General features: G+C 43.3%; 1 protein-coding gene across 1 annotated transcript in view; it reads left to right on the top strand.

Annotated features, from left to right (window-relative positions):
* The window catches only part of CARMIL2 (capping protein regulator and myosin 1 linker 2), a 96,980-nt gene that overhangs the window by 56,744 nt on the left and 12,475 nt on the right, over positions 1-27,761 (top strand). The window contains exons 25-34 of the mRNA XM_032231128.1: positions 1,944-2,072; positions 3,922-4,035; positions 6,364-6,456; positions 6,873-7,018; positions 7,939-8,026; positions 11,344-11,404; positions 13,525-13,805; positions 22,297-22,400; positions 24,100-24,505; positions 25,570-25,689. Of these exons, the coding sequence (XP_032087019.1) occupies positions 1,944-2,072; positions 3,922-4,035; positions 6,364-6,456; positions 6,873-7,018; positions 7,939-8,026; positions 11,344-11,404; positions 13,525-13,805; positions 22,297-22,400; positions 24,100-24,505; positions 25,570-25,689 (1,542 nt within the window). The remainder of the gene's footprint in view (positions 1-1,943; positions 2,073-3,921; positions 4,036-6,363; positions 6,457-6,872; positions 7,019-7,938; positions 8,027-11,343; positions 11,405-13,524; positions 13,806-22,296; positions 22,401-24,099; positions 24,506-25,569; positions 25,690-27,761) is intronic.

Genomic DNA, 27,761 nt, shown 5'->3' with positions numbered 1-27,761 from the left:
TAGTGGGGACATGATAGCAGTATTCCAGTATTTGAGTGGCTGCCACAAAGAAGAGGGGGGTTGACTTATCTTCCAAAGTATCCAGAAGGCCGGACAAGAAACAGTGGATGGAAACTAATCAAGGAGAGAAGCAACCTAGACGTAAGGAGTTACCGCTCACTAAAAGTGAGGACAATTAACCAGTGGAACACCCAGAAGTTGTGGGTGCTTCATCACTGAAGGTTTTGAAGAAGAGACTGTCTGAAAGGGTATAGGGTCTCCTGCTCAAGCAGGGGGTTGGACTAGAAGACCTCCAAGGTCCCTTCCAGCTCTGTTTTGAAATTCAGCACCTCTACAAGATGCTGCTTGGAGAAGGCAGATATAAAGACTATGAGCTGTTCCCAAGAGGTCCATGAAGACTGACAGCAATAAGAACAAAATCGTAGAACAAGTCAACTGCTTCCCAGTTGTTCTCTTCCAGGACTTATAACAACACCGTGAGGTTATTTTTACGATCCAGAGCAGATGGGGATCCCAAAGTTCAAGAACATATCTGAGTCCATGTTTGAGGGCCGTCTCCACAAGGAAATATGTCCTTCTCAGCCTGCAAGCCTCCACAGTGGCAGACCTCCAATTCAAACTGGGATGCTGCTGGTACAAATTAAATGTTATAATCTGCAACAAGGGGGAAGGTGCTATTTATATTCCGCCAAATGCTAGGCTGTTCTGGAATCGGAAATGTGACGATGATGCCTCTTGGGAAATGTCTCTCCCGTATAGCATTCAAGATGGGGAATAATCAATGCTTTGTTGGGATGTGAATTTGCCCCAAAATACCAGATTCTGATGCCGAACCTGGCATGCCTATAGCCACCAAATCAATTGATAGGTACAATGTTGGGCTGCTACAGGTTTGCCCTGGTTTGGGAGAACCCGTAGCTAACTTTATGGCCGGTTTGGAGAACCTCCAAATCCCACCCCTGGCTGGCCCTGCCCATCCCTCCCTGCCCCTCCCACTCCACCCCTCCCGCCAGTGGTGGGTTTCAATTTTTTTTCGAACCTACTTTGTGGGTATGGCCTCCCTTGTGGGAGTGGCTTGGCAGCCATGTGACCTGGTGGGAGTGGCTTGCCGGCCATGTGTTTTCTTTTTCTTTCTTTCTCTCTCTCTCTCTCTCTCTCTTTCTCTCTTTCCTTCCTTTTGTCTCTCTGTCCTTTTTTCCTTTTTTTCTTTCATCTCTCTCTCACTTTTTCTTTCTTTTTTCTTTCTTTCTTTCTTTCTTTCTTTCTTTCTTTCTTTCTTTATTTCTTTCTTCCTTTCTTTCTCTTTCTCTTTCTCTCTCTGTGTGTGTCTGTGTGTGTGTGTGTGTGTGTGTCAGTGGTGGGTTTCAAAAAGTTTTGGAACCTCTTCTGTAGGTGTGGCCTCCATTCCGGGTCCACTGGTGGAACCTCTTCTAACCGGTTCGGTAGATTTGACGAAGCGGTTCTACCGAACTGGTGCGAACTGGTAGGAACCCACCTCTGCCTCCCGCCCCAGTACATCTAGGGGAACCGGGGTAGAAGAGGTTACAATGCCATGATAGAAGAGAATAATTATTGCTCCAGGTTGAACTGTGGGGTCCTTGGCGCTCTCTGAGCCTGGGGCTTTTCTCGCAGACATTTCTTTACCAAACTAGGTAACACCATCAGTGTCTTGAACAATGAACTTTAATTTTATGTGGGACAATGGATTTTATGGGCAAAGGGACAACATCATATAGATTTGCACTAGAAACATGTCCCGTGCATGTCTATGCTACTCCAGAAGAAGGCTACCAGCCCTTTTCCATCAAAAGGGCTCCAAGTAAGGTAACTTAAAAAATGTTTTTCAGGGATCAGATACCTTCTATTTCCCCTTCCCTTTCTACTGCAGGCCTGTACTTGCAACATTATCTTGGAACATCTAATAATCTTGCTTTCATTGTTAGGCGGTGAAAGATGTTTGCCTCACTGTGCAAAAATACATTGGGCTGCTGAGCTGTGTTCAGGATGTGGAAGTGAAGGCTGATCTGCTTTGGGCTGAGGAAGCCATCAAGGATGCAACCCTTTTCATGGATGTGAGTTCTTTTTTCTCATTGTGTTCATTACTTTCCCTTTTGATGGCTTCTCTTGATTTGGATGGGAGAAAAGAGTACAGGTAGAGTAGAGTAGAGTAGAGTGGAGTGGAGTGGAGTGGAGTGGAATAGAATAGAATAGAATAGAATAGAATAGAATAGAATAGAATAGAATAGAATAGAATAGAATAGAATAGAATAGAATAGAATATAGAGGAAATGGGGAATAGAGAATAGAATAGGTACTCCCCCAAAACTCTGTGTGGTTTATCTTCATCATGGTTGGCTGAATGCAATTGTTTGGATGCTCAGCATCAAGTAAACCAGTAGTCCTGACCTACAAGACACAATTATTATTATTATTTATTAAATTTATAGGCCGCCCAATCCCGCAGGACTCTGGGCAGCTTACAAAGCAAAAGAAAAGAAAAAAGGAAAAGAAAAAAGATTTAAAATTCTCAACACACATTCGTTCTAGTCAGGGCTGGACCTTTCAATAAGGTCAACAGCCCCAGGCCTGCCGGAACAGCCAGGTTTTAACAGCCTTCCTGAAGGCTGAATTCACATAACCAACTCATTCTGAAACTAACTCTGAAAACCACTTTTATTTAGTGTGATGACAAAATCAGGCTAGACAATGAAACTACCTCATAATCAGTGGAAAAAACTTTCCTCCAGAAGTTGTGGACGTTTCTAAGAAGAGATTGGACAACCATTTGTCTGAAATGTTTAGGGTTTCCTGCCTAAGCAGGGGGTTGGACTAGAAGGCCTCCAAGGTCCCTTTCAACTATTCTATTCTATTCACAGTTTCATTGTAGTGGTCATGCCAGGTGCCCCTGTCCTGTAACCATAAGGATGTCGCTCCTGACATGACATTCTCATATAATGACATGTCAATTATGTAATCCATACCATTTGTGTAATGATGTCATAACGCACCTAACCTCACTTTGTCATCCCATTGATGGATGACAATGTGTAGCAGAAGAGTTAAGGTTATGCTGGAATCTCCTTATACCATGAATAACTTTCCTTGAGATAGGCCTTAAAATGTTGGCTTTGTGTTCTGCCTGTTTGTTTAATTCCAGTGTTTTATTTTAAAAAGTAAGAACATTTAGTCCAATAAATATATTCCTCCAAATTTATTGATGAACAACAACTCCTAGAATTCCTGCCCAACAGCCTGTTGGCAGTGATAGGAGTTAGTTAGTTAGTTAGTTAGTTAGTTAGTTAGTTAGTTAGTTAGTTAGATTGTTTGTTTATTAGTTAGTCAAACGTGTACAAGATAGCAGGTATAAGTACGAAGATGGACATGAACAAAGGAAATATAAGTAAATGGGGACAGTAGGACAGGGACGAAAGGCATACTGGTGTGCTTATGCACGCTCCCTTTACAGACCTCTTAGGAATGGGGTGAGGTCCACAGTAGACAGTTTAAGGTTGAAGGTGTGTGGGGGGTTGAGGATGTAACAACAGAATCAGGTAGAACATTCCAGGCGTTGACCACTCTCTTGCTGAAGTCATATTTTCTGCAATTGAGTTTGGAGCAGTTTACCTGGAGTTTGTATCTATTGTTTGCCCGAGTATTGTGGTTGACGCTGAAGGAGTCGTTGACAGGTAGGACATTGTAGCAGACAATTTTGTGCACTATGCTTAGGTCCGACCACAGGTGGTACAGTTCCAGATTGTCCAAGCCCAAAATTTTGAGTTGTACATCTAATCTGGCGAGTGGAAAGTTCCTCACCCTTGCTGTCCTCCTTCAGATGTTGTTGAAATCCACCTCCTTTCATTGTTGATCACCAAGACCATGCTGGCTACTTGGGAAAACTTATACCCATCTCTTTTCTGACAGATTTTGCCCATTCTGTATGAAGCGGGAAGGGCTTCCTACCAGAACTGCAAGCTTCAGCACAAATTGGAAAAACTAATTGAGGAAGTTTCTCAGACCTACAGCAAGGAGATTCAGGTAAAAACTGGGCTTTGGTGTTGCGTTGAGCTGTTGGTTGCAAATGTTTTTTTTCTCCTTGATTTTTTGGGAAACTCCTGTAACCGCAGAGAGCCTCTGTTGAACTCGATGGAGAGACTTTCTAATTTAGAAGACAACTTCCTTTCTCTGTTCTTCATCTAACGTTCGTACTGAAAAAGCTAGCATTTGGTGTTGGCCTGGAATTTAGCGTCCTGGTAACCTTCCTTTAATTGCTTTTGAAAAATGAACTTCTCTACTCCATACGACATAGAACAATATGTCCAAGAACATGTCGCTTAGCTTTTGCCATTCTGGTGCCATCTGGCCATGTGGAAATGGAAATACCCAAACTGTCCCCTCGGTCCATTTGAAAAGTTCCAGGTGAAGGATTATTTTAGCCATATCTTTGAGAATTCACAAACCTACCCCTCTCTCTGATGATGAGAAGCTGAAGATAAAGTTGAGTTGAGTTGAGTTTATTGGTCTTGTATGCTGCCCACTCCCGAAGGACTCCGGGCGGCTTACAATAAACAAGGGAAGGGGGATAAATAGACAAAACAACACTTTAAAATATACAACATTCATAGTTACCATGGGGCTGGGTACTTCAACAGCCCCCCGGCCTGCTGGAGCAGCTAGGACTTAGTGGCTTTGCAGAAGGCCGGGAGAGTAGTAAGGGTCCGGATCTCCACGGGGAGGTCGTTCCAAAGGGCTGGAGCTGCAACAGAGAAGGCTCTCCCCCGGGGAGTTGCCAGCCGACATTGGCTGGCAGATGGAATCCGGAGAAGGCCTAGTCTGTGAGATCTGATCGGTCTATGGGAGGTAATTGGCAGGAGGCGGTTTCTCAGGTACCCAGGTCCGATGCCATGCGGGGCTTTATAAGTAACGACTAGCACCTTGAAGCGAGTCCGGAGACTAATGGGTAGCCAGTGCAACTCGCGGGGGATAGGTGTAATGTGGGTGTACCTGGGTGCACCCATAATCGCTCGCGCGGCTGCGTTCTGGACTAGTTGAAGTCTTCGAACAATCTTCAAGGGCAGCCCCATGTAGAGCGCATTACAGTAATCCAATCTTGAGGTCACAAGGGCGTGAGTGACTATCTGAAGGGCCTCCCGATCCAGGTAGGGTCGCAATTGGTGCACCAGGCGAACCTGGGCAAAGGTCCCCCTGGTCACAGCCGACAAATGATGTTCTAAAGTCAGCTGCGGATCCAGGAGGACTCCCAAATTGCGAACCCTCTCTGAGAGGCGTATAATTTCACCCCCCAGCCTGAGAGATGGAGAATATTTGTTTCTCAGAGTTGAATACGGGGTCTTTGATGCTCTCTGAGCTTGGTTGTTTTCTTGCACTCAAGTTAGGTAACTAGGTGCAAGCGCTACACCTTACTAGCACTGATGATGTTACCTAGTTTGGGTAATGAAATGCCTGCAAGAAAACAGCCAAGCACAGAGATCACTGCAGAAGCTGAAAATATGATGTAAATGTTTAATTTTTGTATACATTGTCACTAACATGGGAAACACAAAAGCATCTTGGAGACAGGTGACCTAATCCACAGAGGATCTGGCACTGAATGGTTTTTATTAAATACTAGCTGATAACCCGCCGTTGCCCGGGTATTTATTTATCCTAATCCTGTATTAGACAGGAAAAGGAATGAATTATATCTATAGTGTGAAGTCAAAGTAATTGACTATAGGTATAATTGGTTCCTTTTCATTTCAGCAGCCCAGGCGTTCCAGAGTTATGCTGGAACACACACACATGGACTTGAATCTAAAAACCACACTATCACTATCAAAGTACTGTGATTTGACACTATAGATATAATTCATTCCTTTTCATTTCAGCAGCCCAAGCATTCCAGAGTTACACACACACACACCGAGAGGTGTTAGGGGTGTCTTATCCCTACAGTACTTGTTTCCAGAGAGTAAGTCATCTGTGTACCAGGTTTGGTTGAAATTGCTCAAGGCATTCTAGAGTTATGTTCGAACACACACACACAGAGACACAGAGCCATTTTTAATATATAGATTATCACATTGATGGTACATTCAGAGAGCTCCAACTCGTCCTTTTGCCACTGTTGTCCGTTGCTTGTGATCAGGGCCAATATGTAGACATCATTCTGTCTGCAGAAACCCAGTGACCCTTGACTGTTCCTTCCTCTTACCACAAAGGTGGTTTCGCTTGCCTTCCCCAAGTAGGCGAAGACCAACAGAAAAAGAAAAAAAATGTTGCTTTCACCTGCCTTAGTTTCCTTTTCTGAATTTCTTTGCTTCCTCTTTTAATGCTTCGGGCATCTGGTTCTTGGTCTTCTGACAGCCTCAACCATTGGTCTTGTATCGTGTCTTTGATGTTGTCTCTCCATCTTCTTCTGGGTTGGACCTTCCCTTCTTTTTGTATAAGCCTTGTACGGTATGGAATCCCACAACATCGTCTCTGGATGAGCAAACCACTTTATTCGCTGTTTTTGTATGTAGTTTAAGATTGGTTCTATGTCAATTGTATCTCTTCTGGTCTTGTTTCTGATTTTATCTCTTCTGGTCACTCCAGCAGCTTTCCGCAAACATCTCCTGGGTGACTAACCTTGTGTCAATTAGCCATGGAAATGTAAGATACACACAAAGGACAGGATCATCTCAGTTACTTGCCCCACTGGCAACTACTTACAGTGTCTTCTAATTATTACTGTGCCAAAATATTACTAATGAGGATTGACTTTCAGCAATGACCAAGGGATGCCATGAAAATGCTGGAAGCTACTAGTGAGAAAAGAATGAATCAATTTACCCCAATTCCCAGAAGTGATACTCACTGAGCTTTCCTTACAGGCGGTTGTGCAATCCCAGTTGGCTGCTACTCAGAGTTTGCACCCCCAAATTTTGCAGAAAACAGATTTCTTGAAGCAATTATTCTGCAATGCATCAGAAACAACCTTCCTGGACCAGTTGCTGACTGAGGTGTATGACAAGGTCATGTAAGTAGCGGGTTTAATCCACTCCCTTCAAGCCTTATTAGAAGCGTGGAAAGCAGCTGCATGTGTATTTACATATAGGTAAAGGTTCCCCTTGCAGATATGTGCTAGTCATTCCCAACTCTAGGGGGCAGTGCTCATCTCCGTTTCAAAGGTGAAGAGCCAGCGCTGTCCGAAGACGTCTCCGTGGTCCTGTGGCCTGCATGACTAAATGCTGAAAGCGCATAGAGCGCTGTTACCTTCCCACCAAAGGTGGTTCCTATTTTTTCTACTTGCATGTTTATATGCTTTTGGTTGGCAGAAGCTGGGATAGTAACGGAAGCTCACTCTGTTATGCGGCGCTAGGGATTCGAACGGACGAACTGCCAACCTTTCGATCGACAAGCTCAGTGTCTTAGCCACTGAGCCACCACATCCCTGAAGTTAGATATAAAAAGAGCTGAGGTGGTGCAGTGGTTAGGGTGCAGTACTGCAGGCCACTTCAGCTGACTGTTATCTGCAGTTCAGCGGTTCTAATCTCACCGGCTCAAGGTTGACTCAGCCTTCCATCCTTCCGAGGTGGGTGAAATGAGGACCCAGACTGTGGGGGTGATATGCTGACTCTGTAAACCGCTTAGAGAGGGCTGAAAGCCCTATGAAGTGGTATATAAGCCTAACTGCTATTGCTATTGCTATTGCTACATATATGCATATTCATATATACATCCTTGTGGGTTTTGCCTGTAAGCTTTCTCCTCTGGATTTCAGCATGCCTGGTGGCCCAATGTGATTGGGTTGAAGGAGCCAGAGGTCTCTACCTTCTCTTTCCACCCCACAACTATATGGAGGCTTGCTCAAGGAGTCTTGAGCAATCCTCTCTATTGGCCTACTGAGCTTCCATATTTCATTCTTCCTGGCCCACCAAGTCTTGTTGTGCTTGATAGGAAGATCCAGCTATCAATTACGGAAGCCATGACCGATATTATCATGGAGAAGACTTTGGAAGAGTTAACCACCATTCAAGACAGGCTGGTGAGTAGGTTGGCCAACCCGCAAAGACATTAATTGGCCCCATAGCAGTTCTGTGTACAGGCAGTCCTTGACATACAACCCCAATTGAGGCCAACATTTCTGTTGCTCGGTGAGACATTTGTTAAGTGAGTTTTGCCCCATTTTGTGACCTTTCTTGCCACAGCTGTTAAGTCAATCACTGCAACTGTGAAGTTGCTAACACAGTTGTTAAATGAATCTGGCTTCCCCATTGACTCTGCTGGTCAGAAAAGGGGATACCATGACCCTGGGGCACTGCAACCGTCGTAAATATGAGTCAGTTTCCAAGCATTGCAATTTTGATCACGTGACCATAGGGATGCTGCAATGGTCATAAGTTGAAAAATGGTCATAAGGCACTTACTTCAATGATGTTCTAACATAGTCACTAAATGAACTGTTATAAGTTGTACTGTTGTTTCCTTCCACCCTTCTGTCAGTAGGTTTGACCCCCACACTAAACTGAGAAGAACAATAGGCTAAAACATATGAAGAACAGTTGCTGGAATTAAGTATGTCTAGTTTAATGAAAAGAAGAACTAGGGGAGACATGATAGCAGTCTTCCAATATCTCAGGGGCTGCCAAAAAGAAGAGGGAGTAAAGCTATTCTCCAAAGCACCTGAGGGCAGGACAAGAAGCAATGGGTGGAAACTGATCAAGGAGAGAAGCAACTTAGAACTGAGGAGAAATTTCCTGACAGTTAGAACAATTAACCAGTGGAACAGAAGTTGCCTCCAGAAGTTGTGAATGCCCCAACACTGGAAGTCTTTAAGAAGATGTTGGATAGCCATTTGTCTGGAATGGTATAGAGTTTCCTGCCTAAGCAGGAGGACCGGAAGTCCTCCAAGATCCCTTCTAACTCTGTTATTCTATTCTATTCTATTCTATTCTATTCTATTCTATTCTAATATTTTGCCCTGAGCAAACTATTTGTAAAATCGTCCTGTATTTCTTTTGTCTACTATAACCCCAAATTTCCACGCTTTCTGACAATGACAATGTAAGAGCCTTCAGGCAATATTATGCCAAGAAGAAGTAATTTATGCACTCTTAAATTCAGTTCCTGCAAAAGAAAAGTCTGTTTTATAACTCCTTCTTGGGATGAATCATTTCTTTTGATAAAATGTTTTATCTTGTTTTGCCACAGCCGGCTTAGATTGTACGTTGATTTGGTTTGGTTTCTAAGACTTTGTCATTTGTTCCTATTTTGAAAAAGTCCAGTGGGATGTTTTCCATTGAGGGGTAGTTCAGAATTTCTTCTGAATTAAAAAAAAAAAAAAAGTAGACACGGATGCTTTTCTATGAATAAGAAGAAATGTTTGGCACAGCACAAAACCGAAAACAGACAATGCAAAAGCGACGTCAGCCAGCCCAAAGGAAAATGATGCGCCGTGTCATTGAAAAACAACAGATATAAAATCTGACTTGATGAAGTATTCTCACCACTGCTTTGAACAATGGCTCGCTTCAGCCCCAACTGAACTCTTCCCAGTGATTCAGATTCTTGCTGAAATATAATTCCCACCAACCGCAGCCAGCATGGTCAATATTTGGGATGCTGGGAGCTTGAACAAAGCAACAGCTGGAAGACCTCAGTGGGTGGCCGTATCAAGTTGACCTTGATTGATCTTAAAATTTAAACGTGACAACCCCTCATCCTTACTGGCTCGGGGGACACCTTGGAGATCCAAGAGCGGTTGGCTGAGAAGCCAAAACAAATCCTAGAAGAAGGCAATGTTGTCATGTGGTCGCTGTTGACAATGATTTGATGGCAACTGTCAAAACCGCCACTGCTTAAACCTCTAAGTAAAAACAACCCATGGCTCCATTTGTTGGGAAAGAAAAATATATATTAGAAGTCAGTTGTATTGCTGTCAAGCATAAACAGAACTGAGAACTGCAGGGCAAAATCCCTAAGTTCAACTTTTTAGCAATAGCAATAGCAATAGCAATAGTTAGACTTATATACCGCTTCATAGGGCTTTCAGCCCTCTCTAAGCGGTTTACAGAGTCAGCATATTGTCCCCAACAATCCGGGTCATCATTTTACCCACCTCGGAAGGATGGAAGGCTGAGTCAATCTTGAGCCAGTGAGATTTGAACAGCCGAACTGCAGAACTGCAGTCAGTTGAAGTAGCCTGCAGTGCTGCACTCTAACCACTGCGCCACCTCGGCTCTTTTTCCTCCCTTCGCTGACACTCCCCCCCCCATAACAAATCAGGGTCAAGCAAGATGTTTTCAGAACGGTCACTTCCAGGGTATGCTGGTATGCCACTGCCACCTTCTTCCAGCCGGGTGACCTTGAAGCAGCATCTCAGGGAGAAACAGAAATTACTTTCGTTTCCCTCCAAGCATCCCTGCACCCATTCCTCCAGAGTTCATGGCAGACTGTCACCAAATTGTGGCAAAGCAAGTGTAAGGTGACAGCTGACAGCGCATACTTTGCCTGCTAACCTTTTCCTAGCCTTTCCTCTCTGTAGGAACTCCAGGTAATGTTCTGACCGATGCTTCCCAAGAGCATGAAACAAACTCCTGCTCCCGACAAAATCCCCTTTTATTAATTTGCTGTGAATTCTGCTCATTCACATCCAGCGAAGTCTTTCGAGGGAGGATTTATAGTCACAGACCTTATCTGGCTTGGAGAGCTGCCAGGATGATATCTGCAAAACTTGGCAAGGAGTCTCGGGGAAGGAGTCACGAATCAATGAAGCGAACTAATTGTCTCCTGCAAACTCCACTCCTCTTTTATTTACTCTGGGAGGGGCCATTCATCGTCCACCAGTGGCCTTCCTCCTAAGTCAACCTCTGTTCTTTAGCTGTTCCCTTCTCCTGGCAGCTCTGCGCATGCGCACACTGGGAACAGGCTCCAGCGGTTTGTCTGCCTCACTGATGTCTGACTCTGAAGGCAGCTGATAACTGGCATATGGCTCCGGTCACCTCTCTGCCTCCGACACAGAGCCCTCGTCAGAGCCTTCCCCAGACTCCAGGACTGGCCCATGTTCCTCCCCAACCTCCCCACTGTCCGAATCTGCTGCCAACTCTGCTGGCCTCTGGCAGGCCACAACAGTAACCAGGAGGGATCTTACTTCCCTTCTAAGCCTTGATGAGTCCAGCCAGATGTTTCTGCATGCTAACTGCCTTACTCCCTTCACATTAACCAGACCTTCCCCTCTTTTAAAGATGTATTCTCGCTTATCCCATTCAGCCTTGGCTTTTCTCATGCCTTCCTTGGTTCTGTACTTAGGTTGCATCTGCTCAGCATAATGGAGATTTAAAATACTGTTTCTTCTCTCTATAGGTGGCTGCCCAATGGAGACACACTTGTTCTCTGAGCCTTCTGCCAACACCTAGTTTAAATGGTAAGACTTGTTCTTTTTGAGTGGAGTGGGCAGTCTAGACCTTGACATCGCATTCATTATTTTTGCCCATTATTTTTCATGCCGGAGCTGCCAAAAACCAACAGCACATTCTCTACACAGCACATCTTTAATTAAAAAGGATGCTTAATAATAATTTTAAAAAGCTTGCAAAAGTTTCCTGCAGAAAAGGAACATGAGCAATATCCTGGGAAGAGCATAATCCCACCAACTCAACGTGGTTGTCCGGCCATCTCTAGCTCTTAACTGCTCAAAACAAATTCTGACCACCAGCCACCAAAATACTGTTGTATTTATTAGGGAGTTATTTCAGCACACCTGAAAAAAACAAATTAGGGGGGGGGGAAACCCATAAACTCTGAAAGCCAAAGAAAATTAATCATGCTAATTTAAATTCATGGGATCTAAATAATAAGCAGACTATAAAAAAGATGTGGAGACTCTAGAAAGAGTGCAGAGAAGAGCAACCAAGATGATTAGGGGACTGCAGGCTAACACATACAATGAACGGTTGCAGGAACTGGGTATGTCTAGTTTGATGAAAAGAAGGACTAGGGGAGACATGATAGCAGTCTTCCAATATTTGAGGGGCTGCCCTAAAGAGGAGGGGGTCAATATATTTCCAAAGCACCTGATGATCGGACAAGGAATAATGGATGGAAACTGAACAAGGAGAGATTCAACCTGGAAATAAGGAGAAATGTTCTGACAATGAGAACCATTAATCAATGGAACAGAAGTTGCCTTCAGAAGCTGTGGGAGCTTCAGCACTGGAAGCTTTCAAGAAGAGACTGGACTGCCATTTGTCAGAAATGGTGTAGGATCTCCTGCTTGGGTGGGAGATTGGACTAGATGACCTACAAGATCCCTTCCAACTCTGTTAATCTAATCTAATCTAATCTAAATGAACCATCCCAGATTGATTCTTTTGACCTCAGTGGGACTTAAGCACGATCATTTTTTTCCCCCCTTGGCTTTGGGGCAAAATGGTTTAGGATCCATATTCGAAGTGGTTTAGTTGCATGTTCTGGAGAGAAGTTGTCTGATGATGGACTCCAGCACAACCCCAGAAGCTTGGAAATGTAAACCTTTGGCCCTGTTGACTGACCCAGATTGCATCCTGCAACACTATCCTTGGACATTTATATTTTCTTTCATTCCCAAAGTGGTTTAATTTCTGGACTCAATCTGAAGATAGGCTTCAATATCGCTTGGCTTGCATGGAAGTCTACTTCTCCACTCCATCTCCCTGACTCTGCATTCAGTGGAGAACCCAGGCTGATCCTTTCCTCATGGGTCAAGGGAGCATTCCAACACCTTTCTTTAGTTTATTTCCAAAGAGGGATCTTGGCAACCTCCGACAGAATCCCTGAGGGATCAGAAAAGAGGAAACAAGCTGAATTGCAGAAAATAGGACTTCAGCAACAGAGGGGTCAACGCCTGGAATGCTCTACCCGACTCTGTTGTTCCATCCTCAAACCCCCCCACAGCTTCAACCTCAAACTGTCTACCGTGGACCTCACCCCATTCCTAAGAGGTCCGTAAAGGGGGCGTGCATAAGCGCACCAGCATGCCTACCTTCCCTGTTCTAACAACCCCATTTATTTGTACTCTCCCTTGTTCATGTCCATGTTTATACTTACACCTGTCATCTCATACATGTTTGACAAAACTAACTAACTAAATAAATAAAATAAATAAGTAAGCCATCCATTTGTCTCTCTTGTGCATGTAGACATGTTCAAAGAGCTGAGTCCTTCTGGCTTGGACCACAGAGATTTGAGTTTCTCTCTCTGGACTTGCTTCTTCCTCCTTAGTGGGGCAAGTCAAGCGTCTCCTGTCCATTCCCTCCACCCCCCCCCCCGCCCCCACCCCCCAGCCTGGTGGCTAAAACATGCCTTGTCCGTTTAGTTGCCTGGTCTGTAACGAGCCTTCAGGTGACAAGAGAGATGTTGCTGTGCGGCAGAGAGGGGCATTCTGATGTCTGCCTGGCAACTCTCCACCAACACCTCCCCCCCCTGCTTTCACCTCCTTTTCCCTCCCCCTCCCTCTCTCCTTCCTTCCTTCCCTGCCTGCCTCCCCTTCCTCTTCCCCTCTCCCAGGTCTGCCAGAACTGAAGGTAGGCGCCCAAGACAACCCGATTGGGAGTCCCCAGCCTGAGCTGTCACTCAGCCGTGCCTCCGCGAAGTCACGCCCTGCTTCCACAAAGGATGCTGAGCCTGGGAGCGGGCTGCTGCCGCTGCCGCCGCCGCCTCCTCTCGCAGAGCCTGCATCCGCAGCATCCCTTATGGACCTGCCGACTGCGGGGGAGAAATTGGAGCATTTCACCCGAGACAGGCCCAGGCCGAACCGAAGGAACAGGCAACCTCCTAGCAAGTCGAATGTAAGAGCTTTCCTACCCGGGGAGGGTTTGTGTGTGGGGGTGTTTGCTGAGTGGGTGTTGTGTGTGTGTGTAGAGGGGGGGGGGGAGAGGGCTGTGTTTTTATTTACGCGTGGGGTGGTGCGTGCTCTCCGCGGGTGAGGTGAGCAGATCGCCGGCTAGGTGTTTATTGCAGCAACCCTGGAAAAGGAGAAGGCACCAAAGCAGCAGCTGTTCGCTTATGCGCCTGTTCGGCTGGGCCACTGGTCATCTCTGCTCTGCGCAGAGGACAAGCTGGTTAATATCTGAGGGAGGCAGCAGGGTAGCTGGCATGTCGGCTGCTTGTGTTTATTTACTAGGGATGGGGGGAATCGTGGCGGTGATTCCTATTCAGCAACAACTGCAGGCTTGGGAGGGAAGTGGGGGGGGGGGAAGTACCCCAGCCCATTGACATGCATGTACCGACTTCCTTGTCGTATGTTTATGAAAATCCTGCTCCCATTTATGGAAAGATGAGCCTCTCATTTGCTTGTTGTCTTCCTGGAAAGCCGCTCCTGCGTTATTAGTGCATTATCTACCTTCTTGCTTTCTGCCCCAGACGGTCGTTCTTATTATTATTTAAAACAAAAACAAAAAAACCGGTGTGCTGCTATTTATATCTGTGATCTGGGGAAGGTCAGGTCTCCTCTTTGAAACCTTTCGGGGGGCCGTTGGCTGGATTTGGTTTCTCAGGTGAAGGGAGATGAGATCAGCATCTGATCTGGAAGGTCCTTTTGTCAGAAAAGGGACCCTTGATGGAAAATAAGCCCTTGCTTGTGGTGGGGAAATAAGTTCTTGGTGCAGGCAAAGCGTAGAATTGATTTGTAGGGAGGCAAATCCAGTGTTTACATCGGATGTGAACGAGTGTATATGTGGGGGGGGGGGGGAATAAAACATGTAATATATACTTAGATTGATGTCTCCAGCAATAAAACCTTTCCAGAGTAAATAAGGTGGGACTTGATACCCTGGAAATCATCATCATCATCATCATGATTATTTTATTAAACATGAAACTCAGTCAATGAACATTCAAAAATGTATCACAAATACCATTGACTGGTGTTAATGGTTGATATGGGTTGCTGCCAGTGTCCTAGGTGGTATCATTATTATCATTATTATCATCATTATCATCATTATCATCATTATTATCATCTCTTTTATTCATTAAACATGAAAGTCAACTGAACATTTAAAAATGTGTCACAAATACCATTGACTAATGCTAATGGTTGATACGGATTGCCCCAGCGTCCTAGTTGTTGTTGTTGTTGTTGTTGTTGTTATTACTATTATTGCTGCTAATTAATCATTGCAGTCTTGAAGGGAAGGCTCCTAACTCTTTCTGATCATGCCTCTTAATAAAATCTCAATCCAGTTGCAAAGTGACCAGCGCTAGGCGGAAGCGGGGGGGGGGGGTGGGGGGAAGGAAAGAGCTTATTAATTATCCAATTAGGACATAATTATTGATTACCTCTAGAAATCTGCAGAATATGAATTGAACTTTGGAGTTCAGACTCTGAGCATCATCCTTGATTCCAAGGGGCATCCGTTTAAAAAATAGTGACTGTAGGAAATGAAAACAGAAGACACCAAAATGCATGGTTTGTTTTTCCTTTTTCCTCTACAACGGATATACCTCTCCCCTGCCATGAATATTCCGGGGCCTCTTGTAAGATCCATCCCGGAAGCAATGTAGGAGAAGTGAGCAGAAAGGGGTGTATTACAAATCCTGGGCTGATTTTCTTCCCCTGCTCCAGTTTTTCAGCACTTTTCAAAGTAACACGTTTTTTTTAACTCCATTAAAATGCAAATGTGTTGAAATATTCAACAACCTTCCCCACTCCTGAAATACCAGAAATTAGCATCCAGAACTCCATAAAGCTCTTTTAAAAACCCCAAAAGGATACCTTCAAAATATAAGCAATAAATGCTGAGGATGAGTGTTGTTTATTTTTTGTGCTAGGATTTTTTTTGTAACCTTCTTCATGCATCTGATTTGCATTTTTCAGGTTAGCTTTTATCTCAGTGAGCCTTTGACTGGGTGGGCACATAAATCTGGTTAATTGCTTAATTAATAACGTGATATTTGCAATCCCACTCCCACTTATTAGGGTGGGAGTGAGCAAGCCTGACCGAATCATCTTACCAAGGATTGATAGCAGAATTTTTGAGCTATTTCTAATATAGTAGGAAGCAAAATAGATACGCTAAGCCTTCGCTAGACTTAGCATCTTGTTTGACTTTAAAATTTCATTTCCTCCCCAACACTACATGACTCCAAATTTAACAACAACGATCAGTAAAAGACAGACAACTTTAACACATCCCTAATACTACCAGGTCTCTGGTCTAAAGAAGAGAAGAATCCCTTCTGCAAAAAATGTAAAAAGGCTTGCCTGGACCTGTATTAGGTTATCTGCTTGATATCGGTTGACCTTAATTATTTCTAAGCAATCATACAATTGTACCTTGGATCTGCTGTGTATATGTCATGTCTAACCATGTCTTAAGAGTTTCATCCCAACTCTTGACAAACTCTACTCTAAGCAACTTCTGACTTTTGGAGAATGGACTTGGGTGGGTTGTACATAGTCCTTGTGTTCGGACGGCATATGTGTGCAAAATGCACGTATCATATTATTTCCCCCCTGGTTTCAGTTAAGCAAAGAGATGAGCAGATTTCAGGATCTACTTAACTGTTCACTAGAACTCCAAGATTCACCGATTAAAATCCCGCGTTCACTAACCAGAGCTCAAGATGCTGATTTAATGTAGCATATGTATGTGTTTGGTGTTGGATAGACGTACAGCATATTATACAAATGTAGAATAAATGCTTATACATGGCAAATTATTCTGTGCCGTGAGACAGACTCTTGACAGCTTGCGGCCAGCAAAAGTGGCTTTCAGTTCAAGTTCACTGCTCAGCCAATATAGGAATATATGCATGTTGGGTTAATCTCCACCGTTGTTAATAGAGCATCATTTTTGTAACGTTTCCACATGTTCAGATCAATGTTCAATACTGTAATCTCAACCTGTTTGGTGTATCACTGCTTACAACTTATCCTTTTAACGTACTGTATGGAATTTGCAAGGAGCTTCTTAGCAGCACAGTTGTTTAAGGGTGGGTTGCATTCTTGTAGAGTAAGCGTTTTATAGGAGCGAGCAATGATTCATTATTTAGTGCGTCCTTCTGTTATAAAGGTAAAGGTTCCCCTTGCACATGCATGCTAATCGTTCCCGACTCTAGGGGTGGTGCTCATCTCCATTTCAGATGCCAAAGAGCCAGCGCTGTCCGAAGATGTCTCCATGGTCATGTGGCCGGCATGACTAAAGGCTGAAGGCGCATGGAATGCTGTTACCTTTCCACCTAAGGTGGTCCCTATTTTTCTACATGCATTTTTATGTGCTTTCGAACTGCTGGGTTGGCAGAAGCTGGGACAAGTAACAGGAGTTCACTCGGTTTCGCGGAGCTAGGGATTCGAACCGCTTCCTTCCTTTCTGATCGACAAGCTCGGCATCTTAGCCATTGAGCCACCGCGTCCCTTCTCTTGTAGAAAGTTCTGATTCCATTCTTGTCATTTTTAGATGGACGTGAATAATCATGGGCCAAACCCTCGAGAGCTCACATCAGCTCTGTTGACAGTTTGGATCTCACTTAATGGAAGGCAGCTTGTTGATAGTCTCTGTTAGGATGACTAAATTGTGGATTGTTTCTTGGTCAAACTATATTATGCATGATAGATTGATAGTCGTCCATTAGCCATAGTAGCCAAAGCAAGTATTGAGAAGTTCCATATTTCAGTTGAAATGAACTTGTCAATGATATTCCCAAAAGCAACAATGGTTATTCATTTTTGGTTGGTCCAGATGATTCCTCTTTGCTCTTACACCCATGAATATCTACTAAGAGGAGATGCAAGGATAATGTCTAAGTTTATCAAAGAAGGCAAAGGAAGTATTGCATGCAGAAAGAGAGATGTACAATAAATTGGATACTGTAGTTCCCTATATATGTTCCCTGAATCAACATTAATGAGTCTGATCCATTAATAGGCCTTTTGGTTATGCAAATTATCTGTGCTAAAAGTGGGAATCAGTTGGAGGCCGTTGCAATTTGCAAACCTGACTTATTATATAGTTTGGTGAGTACCGCTGATCTCATAACTTGAAAGGGCTTCTACATCAGAAAACCAGTGGAATAAAGGAAAGGAATGACTGAATCGCATCTAATAATTAATAGGTGTTAAGTCAGAGGGGAAAACATGGTGTACCTCATCCTCATTTACTAAGGGAACTAAGTTCCATGCCAATGCACAAGCAACCACCAATCACAATCATTTCTTTCTGAGAAGTAACATTTCAAGATGCATGGTGATTTAAGGCTTGGGGACCAAACTTGTTACCATATTCATTTGTCTTTTTGAATCCATTGGAATGGACTGAAGTGAAGGAAGAATTTAATTATTTAACAGGGGAGTCACCAGTATGGTAATGAAACAATTGAAGTAATTGTGTCAATCAATTATTCACCGTGACCCATTAGAAATGAAATACAAAAATTTCCAGCAAAATAAGTATCTTGTCGATATACTTCCATATACACATGATAGGCAGGTGGACATATCTGAATGCTGAAGTCTCCACATTTCTGTCCAAATATATTCATTTTCTCTCCTTTAGCACTGTACCTACATACATGAACATAAGGGCTTTTTCATGTGGTTTCATGTATGTGTGTGTGTGTAGATAGATAGATGATAGATGATAGATGATAGATGATAGATAGATAGATAGATAGATAGATAGATAGATAGATAGATGATAGATAGATAGATAGATAGATAGATAGATAGATAGATGATAGATAGATAGATAGATAGATAGATAGATAGATAGATAGATAGATAGATAGATAGATAGATGATAGGTAGGCAGGTAGTGGGTAGGTAGGTAGGTAGGTAGGTAGGTAGATAGATGATAGATAGATAGATAGATAGATAGATAGATAGATAGATAGATGATAGATAGATAGATAGATAGATAGATAGATAGATAGACAGACAGACAGATAAAATGTCTGTAGTGATCAGATATTCATATCTGAGAGTTGGACACTTGAACAAATTATCCAGATTTGTTCCTGTGTCCTGGATAAATTAGCCTTAGATCTGAGAGGTCCTTGGTGGTCTCTGAGCTTCTTGTTTTCTTGAAGACGCTTCATTACCCTAACTAGGTAACATCATCAGTCCTAGTCTGATGATGTTACGTAGTTAGGGTAATGAAATGTCTGCAAGGAAACAAGCAAGTTCAGAGACCATCAAGGACGACCCCTCATTTCAACCCTGCGCTACAAAATATTCTCCTTTATTGGTAGCCTTGCATCTAAAATAGTACCAGCTAATGTACTATAAGCAACTTATAATCATGAGAATCTGACTTGTACGGAGACAGACTTGAATTAAGGTAGCCTGCCATTTTCTACTACTGGGATGTTGAGAGCCTCAGTCAAGTATCTTTTCCTTCGATCTGGTCTTTCTCATTGGAACCGAATCGCGGATCTCTGCAAATAAACCATCAGGGTATGAAATCACTGTCAACTCAAGGTTGTATGGTGCTTCTAGTCCACTTTGGCTGATGGCATCAGGCCTGACCCAAGCAAAGCGTTGTATCGTTTTAAATGATTCAGAAGGAGAGGTGATGTTGTGAAGTCCTTACGTTCCTCCTGGGACGAGTAAGTTTGGAAGGAGGCGCGCCAACCTTCACTACCCTTCTTGTTCACAAGAGCTCCAATTTCATGGAGGTGTCAAACTTGTTAAAACTCTCCACCTGTCGCCATACATCTCCTGATGCCTCAACCATATGCAGAATTAAAATTTATTTCCCTAAGATTTCTAGTTAAAAATAAGCTCTCGGGGAATATGACAGCCTCCTTTGGTTTTCTGTGGTGGTGGTTTTTTTTTTTTTTGCAGTCAGATGACAAGTCTGTGTAGATACTCCTTTAATTCACAAGGGTGAACGTCCGTCTGTGGTGTAATTTCAGGGAGGCTCAAATTGGCATCAAACTTGGGAAAATAGCCAACGCCTCCTGTGTGTGCTGATTTTTTTTTTAATTAGAGACAATCTGGGTTGCCAGAGAAGTTATAAAGCTCAGAACATCCTCTGCAGATATCCATGGAAGGAAACAATGATAGAACATGATCTGAAGTGTGTGTGTGTGAGAGAGAGTGTGGTAGAGAGGGAGGGAGAGAGAGATAAAATGAGAGAGTTCTTCACCTTTTAAGGACCCCATAATCCCTTGCGGGGTAGAGTCAGGGCAATGGAGCTAGCAGAGTGTTTGAATGGCCCGATGCCTTTCCTGTCGCCAATGCGGAGTTTGTTCAGCAGATATATTCTCAGTCTGCCCAGAGAGAGAAATATCTGCCTCCACCTTTGTACTATATGCATTTATAAATTCATGGTTGTGAACATCTTCTCCCACTAGGCGATGTTGATACGGAGACCTATTTTAATTGCCTAGCGCTGTGTCCTTTGTGGCTGTAGTTGGTGACCCAAATGACGCTGAATTATTGCTGAAATCAATGCAGCAGGTTGTCAGAATTAATTTATGTCTTATTGATTTTAATAGGACTTTAGCGTGGCTTGGATTTATGCCACATAATACAGTCATGCAAAAATCCCACTGAACGGGGACCTTTAGTTCCTGGGGCTGTGTACTGTTTACATAAACTAGTCTACAGAGTCCACTTGACTAGTACATTTTTTAAAATTTTAGCAGCTTGTGTAATATTTAACATTTTACTTGCATCAACCATACAATACAATAATACAACAGCAGAGTTGGAAGGGACCTTGGAGGTCTTCTAGTCCAGGAGGCAGGAAACCCTACACCGTTTCAGACAAACGGCTATCCAACATCTTCTTAAAAACCTCCAGTGTTGGAGCATTCACAACTTCTGGAGGCAACTTCTGTTCCACTGATTAATTGTTCTAACTGTCTAACTGTTCTAACTGAAATTTTTCCTCAGTTCTAAGTTGCTTCTCTCCTTGATTAGTTTCCACCCATTGCTTCTTGTTCTACACTCAGGTGCTTTGGAGAATAGTTTGACTCCCTCTTCTTTGTGGCAACCCCTGAGATATTGGAAGACTGCTATCATGTCTCCACTAGTCCTTCTATTCATTAAACTAGACATACCCAGTTCCTGCAATTGTTCTTCATATGTTTTAGTTTCCAGTCCCCTAATCCTCTTTGTTGCTCTTCTCTGCACTCTTTCTAGAGTCTCAACATCTTTTCTACATCGTGGCAACCAAAACTGGATGCAAGATTCCAGGTGTGGCCTTATAAAGGCATTATAACACTTCATGTGATCTTGAATCTATCCCTTTCTTTATACAGCCTAGAACTGCTGGCTCATATTTAAATGGTTGCCCACTAGGACTCCAAGATCCCTCTCACAGTTATGATATGATTGATGCAAGTAAAATGTCATTTAGTTTAGGAACCAAACAAATGACATTCACGTTTCATTCAGCACTTACCAAGAACCTTGACAAGCTGTTTTTCTTGGTCTGTGGTCAAATGCTCACGTAAGGTTTAAACTTTAGCATTATTTTATTCTGTTATCCCTTACCCATGCTGACCAGCGATGGGATTCACTTACCTTCCCTACCAGTTCGCAAATGTGAGTGCACCAGTGGTGGGTTTCAAAAAAATTTCAAACCTACTCTGTGGGTGTGGCCTCCTTTGTGGGAGTGGCTTGCCAGCCATGTGACCTGGAGGGAGTGGCTTGCCGGCCACGTGTTTTCTTTCTTTCTTTCTTTCTTTCTTTCTTTCTTTCTTTCTTTCTTTCTTTCTTTCTTTCTCTCTCTCTCTCTCTCTCTCTCTCTCTCCTTCCTTTTGTCTCTCTGACCCTTTTTCCTTTTTTTCTTTCATCTCTCTCTCACTTTTTCTTTTTTTATTTCTTTCTTCCTTTCTTTCTCGTTCTCTCTGTGAGTCTGTCTGTCTGTCTGTCTGTCTGTGTGTCAGTGTTGGGTTTCAAAAAAATTTGGAACCTCTTCTGTAGGTGTGTCCTGCTTTCCGGGTCCACTGATGGAACCTCTTCTAACCGGTTCAGTAGATTTGACGAACCGGTTCTACCGAACTGGTGCGAACTGGCAGGAACCCACCTCTGAAGTACACGTGGCGTGTTGGTGCATGGGCACCACCTTCTGCGCGAGCACAGTGCTCGTGCATTACATCGGGGGCGGGGGGGAAGAGCCTCCCACAGCTGCTGCTACCAGTTCGCCCGAACCAGAGAGAACCAGCTGAATACCACCTATGATGCTGACCTTCCTCATCCTTTCGCCATTCACAACGGGTGCAGATTGGTGTGATGGAAAGTGCTATTCCATGTATCTTCTATGTTGCTTCCCTAAAATATCCCAAGAGCCCTAAATGGAGGAAACGTAACGATGATTCTTCTTCTAGGTTCAGCCGCCTGTGCGTGAGAACACAGAAGACAGAAGCATTGCCAGGTTGGATGAAGGCTTAGATGAATTCTTCACCAAGAAGGTGATCCATGAATATTTACTGTAAGTAAAGACTCCGTTGAGGCATTTCCAACAAGTGATAAACGGGGAGGTAGGCAAAGATGGGGACTTTCCACAGAACAGGGGATGGGGAAGAAGGGGTAACTTTGAGGCATAGGAGGAAGAGCTTCAACCAAAACAATATTTAGATCAGGGGTGTCCAACCTTGTCAACATTAAGACATGTGGAGTTCGACTTCCAGAGTTCCCCAGCCCGCCATGATCAGGTAAAAACAAGGCTTGTCACCATAGAATGCGGATGATAGATGTTGTTATGGTTGAAGTCCTTTGATGTAGGAGAAAGGATGGCAGGAACTAGGGCGGAGTAAAAAGGGAGATCAGCCTAGAATCCCTGCATAGTCATAAATGAGTTAGGTCCAACTCAAAAAACCTGTTTCCCAATGAATAGTGACAGTATCAAGCCATATAATGGAACAAGCAGAGCAGTTTGCCTGGCTTCTACTGTAAAAGTAGTAAACTGTGTTTTGGGGCTATGGACTCAAGGCTAGTCTCCTTAATGCCTATCCCCCCACCACCTAGGCTTTTATGAATAGAAATGTAGGGTTGGATTAGAAGATCTTCAAGGGCCTTCCAACCCGAAGATTTTGTATTCTATGTTCTAATCCCTGTGTTGTGGCCTACCAGTGGCCAGCGGAACTGGCAGCAGAGTCGGACAGTGGGGAGGTTGGGGAGGAGTATGGGCCAGTCCTGGAGGCTGGGGAAGGTTTGAACGAGGGCTCTGAATCGGGGGCAGAGAGGTGGCCGAGGCCGTCTGGCAATTCTCAGCTGCATTCGGAGCTAGACAGCAGTGAGGCAGAGGAACAGCTGCAATTTGTTCCCAGTGTGCGCATGCGCAGAGCTTCCAGAAGAAAAAAACAGCTCAGAAATCAGGGTTGACTTGGGAGTAAAGTCCCAGGTGGAAGGTTATTGGCCGCTCTCACAGGAAATAAAAGAAGAGCGAAAGGGGAGTGGGCTTTTGCAGGAAACAATTCGTTCAGTCAGTCGTTAGATTCATTTCAGGAGTGTGAAGATCAGAGGCTCTGTGCCGAGCCTTTCCTGGCCCAGCACCTCATTTGGAAAATATTTACATGGCAGCTTTCCAAGATAGATAAGGTCTGTAGTCACAAATACTCCTTTGAAAGACTGTTTACCAGGCCTTGCTGAATGTGAGGAATTCACATTTGTTTAATAAAAGGGGTTTTGTCAGGACCAGGACTCTGCCTCGTGCTTTTTTGGGAAGCCTAGCTCAGAACCCCCTATTAGATATAGGTTGATCATATTAGTACCAATCTTATTCTTCTTCCAAATAGTACATCCAAAGCCTTATGGGCATATTTTTGACAAGGGTGACCCAGCTACTTAACCTCTTGATTCATTCTCCCCACCCCATATAATATTGCAAGTAATTCTGGGGATGAAAGGAAAACAGAAAAGAAAATATTAAATATATACATATATATTAAAAAATGAGATATAAAAGTGGGAAACATAACTAAGGTAGACTAACGAAGGTAAGAGAATAAGAAATAATAAGATTTATTATACAGATAATAAATGTATAAGAATGACAAATGTAAAGAAGAATAACAATTATGTGAATGTATACTTAAAATGATATGTAAGAGAATAAAAAAAATTTAAAAAAATCTTTGAACAAAATAATAACATTGCAAGTAATCCCATGCTTCCTTTCCTTCCCGCAGTCCTACTTCCTCGGAAACCTCTCCCACGGCAGTCGCATCGCCCTCTTCTGGTTCTCGGACCTTGAAAAAGAAAATCGGACACTTCTTTGCCTTCAAGAAGCCAAAGTCAAGTCGGGGGCCCAAGTCCGAGAAAGACTCCGAGGGTAGTCCTTCACCAGCAAGGGGCAGGAAGCTGATGCTCAGTGACATTTTAAGGACCCCCAGCAAAGCCAGCGATTCGGCCAAAGCGCTAAGCAAATCTGAGGAAGGGGGGCTGGCTGGAGAGAACAGAGGCTATCTGGAACAAAGCCAGACCCCGGATAGTGCACGAAGGGCCAGGCCCAAGTACTCCCGAGAAGGGAAGTCTCAGTCCTTGATACTCTTGTCTGGAGAAGAGACAGAGGGACTTGGTGTCAGGCATGAGAAGGTGAGTCTCTTCTTGGATGTCGTCATCGGTAGCTCTGCAGTTATCTGTTCCTCTTTCCTTCCACCCATGGAACTCAAGGTGGGGGACTCAAGGAGGCTTCTTATTCAACAAGGCAGGGTTGACAGCCTTCAGAAGATGCCCTGGAGTGATCGTCTCTGCTTAGCACATGAAGAGTCCGTGTTCTCTAAAAAATGGAAAGTAGGAAAGTTTTTGGCAGAGCGGACTTGTCAATGAGAACTTGGTAGATTCGCCAACCAACCCAACTGAACTTCGCTGAGCCTACGGTTTTCTGTGGTGGTTACTTGGGAGTCGCTGGAATGTGTCCTTTTGAGGGTGTTTGTCTTCTGGCTGTGGGTGGAGGAGACCATGTGGACAAGCAACAATATTTAGGCAATTATCCTGAGATGATAATTGTTTGTTTTATGGAGGAGCTGTATTGTAGGGGAATTGCCTTCCCTGCCTGGTCATGTCTTAGGAAGCAGCAGGTTTGGTGATAGCAGCTCCCAGTTTACTGAACAATGCTCTTCTGTAGAAACAGAAAAATGACATTTCTTGGTGTCTCAAAACAGGGAACAAAAGTGGATGGAGCTGAATGTTATCTGGATGGCAGCAATGATGGTTTGTGAAAAAAAAAGGCACCTCATTCTACTTTGACTTAAAAAGGAGAATATTTGTAGCTCAATGTTGCAATGAGGGCTCCTTGGTTCTGTCCTGCTTTGGTTGTTTTCTTGCAGCTGTTTCTTTACTCAAACTAGTTAACGTCAGCCGTGCTAGTCACTAGCACTAACACTGATGATGTTACCTGGTTTAGGTAGTGAAACGTCTGCAAGAAAACTACCCAGTTCAGAGACCACCAATAAACCCTACTTTGGCTTGTCTGTGCCTGTAGCAGAATCCCAGAGGGATGATTTCAAAAAAGACCTCCCCGTAAAATGTAAAAAATAAAATAAAATCCAGTGTGGCAGTTATATTAGTGGCTGTGATGTAACTACGGCTTCTGATATGTGAATCAAAGTCATATTGATTATGGGGAGGGTGTTAACTTTCAATGTTTTGTCCTACAGAAGCGGTCCTTTGAGAAGAGCGATGGTGAGCTGCCCAATTCCTTCGAACAGCGTGTCCATGTCATGCTGCATCGGATTGGGGTCACCAAGGTGTTGTCTTCTGAAGGCAAAAAGAAACAGGTAAGCCACAGAATATTGGACATTCGCCTAAACAAGGCGAGAACTCACTGTCTCCCGGTTTGTAGCCTGGTGCCTTAACCACTGCATCAACCTGAGCTCTCTGTACTTTAAAAACAAAAACTGTGGTTGGACACACAAGGAATTTGTCTTTGGTGCAGATGCTCTCAGTGTACATAAGGAGAAAAAAATACATTCATGAAGAATAAAAAGATACAACACTTAGTGATAGTCATAAGTTATCATAAGCTATCAAATCATACTAGGAAACTAAATAAAACAATATAAATTGAAAGATACAAGAAACATGATTATAGTCCAGTTGTGGGTTGCAGGTAGTATGCCCCGCTACGGGCATACCAGAGCCTGCCCGGAGCACCAGGTATCGTTCCGGTACGGTGTTCCAGAGGGCCCACCTGCCTGCCTGTACTCCTTTGACACTTACGCACACGTGCATGGCGCATACAGTGCCTGTGCGATGCTCCGCAGAGCAGCTGGTGCATCACGGAGGCTTGCAGAGGCGTCGCTGGAAGGTAAGATGCCTGCGTGCACTGCACATGTGTGCACGCCCGTCGTGGGCGTTCATGTGGAGGACGCCAGGCCCGTTGTAACCGTACTGGTTGCAAAGCGATCCAGAACCCCCCCCCTGTTATAGTCATAAGTGGGGAGAGGCAGATACTAGGAAGGAAGAGAAGAATAATAGTAATACAGTCTTAGTAAATTATTGGACAGTATTGTGGGAATTAGTTGTTTAGCAGAGTGATGGCATTCAAGGAAAAAAACTGTCCTTGTGTCTAGTTGTTCTGGTGTGCAATTCTCTATAGCATCGTTTTGAGGGTAGGAGTTGAAACAATTTATCTCCTGGATGTAAGGGATCTGTAGATATTTTCATAGCCCTCTTTTTGATTGTACAATATACAGGTCCTCAATGGAAGGCAGATTGGTAGTAATTGTTTTTTCTGCAGTTCTAATTATCCGTTGAAGTTGTGTCTGTCTTGTTGGGTTGCAGAGCCAAACCAGACAGTTACAGAGGTGCAGATGACAGAGTCAATAATTCCTCTGAGGAACAGAATCAGCAGCTCTTTGGGCAGTTTAAGCTTTCTGAGTTGGGGCAGTTCCCTTTCCAGGAAGTAAAACCCCACCAACGAGACTAGGACTTAAGATGACGCAGTACCAATTCTGAAAGGTTTCCATTTGCCAGTCGGGCAAATGGAAGAAATGTTTTCCTGTGGGTTGTTATGGAAGCAAATGTTCCAAAATAACCTTCTATTGTAACCTCTTGGTTGACTGATATGCCACTTTCCTGAGCCGAGGGCTTCCTGAGGAGTTCGTTCATGCATATGAGCTGGCAGGATTATTCCAGATCAGCCTGGCCTACCCAGAGCCTTCAGTCGTGCTGCACTGCCAATATGCAGAACTCTGTGCTAGAAGATGCCAAGATTAGGAAAAGATTAGGTTCTTTTGGCAAAAAAAAAGTAGACAGTGAGGGGCATGGATCTGTCTGATTCCAGGAAAAAGTTGGACTAAACGGGCATTGAATGTAATAATATAAAAGAACAATACAGAATAGAATAGAAATAGAAATAATAGGAATAGAAATAATAGGAATAGAAATAATAGGAATAGAAATAATAGGAATAGGAATAGAATATAGAGTAGACTAGAATAGAATAGCAATAATAGGAATAGAATAGAATATAAAATGGAATGAATAGAAATAGAAATAATAGGAATAGAAATAATAGGAATAGTATAGAATAGAATATAAAATGGAATGGAATAGAAAAAGAAATAATAGGAATAGAAATAATAGGAATAGAATATAGGATAGAATAGAATAGAAATAATAGGAATTGTATAGAATAGAATATAAAATGGAATGGAATAGAAATAGAAATAATAGGAATAGAAATAATAGAAATAGGAATAGAATATAGAATAGAATAGAATAGAATAGAAATAGAAATAATAGGAATAGGAATAGAATATAGGATAGAATATAATAGAAATAATAGGAATAGTATAGAATAGAATATAAAATGGAATGGAATAGAAATAGAAATAATAGAAATAGA

The sequence above is a fragment of the Thamnophis elegans genome, chromosome 14 (assembly GCF_009769535.1).
Source record: "Thamnophis elegans isolate rThaEle1 chromosome 14, rThaEle1.pri, whole genome shotgun sequence".
NCBI lineage: Eukaryota > Metazoa > Chordata > Lepidosauria > Squamata > Colubridae > Thamnophis > Thamnophis elegans.
The sequence above is the reverse complement of the archived record's forward strand: the minus strand, read 5'-3'. Positions and strand labels throughout refer to the sequence as shown.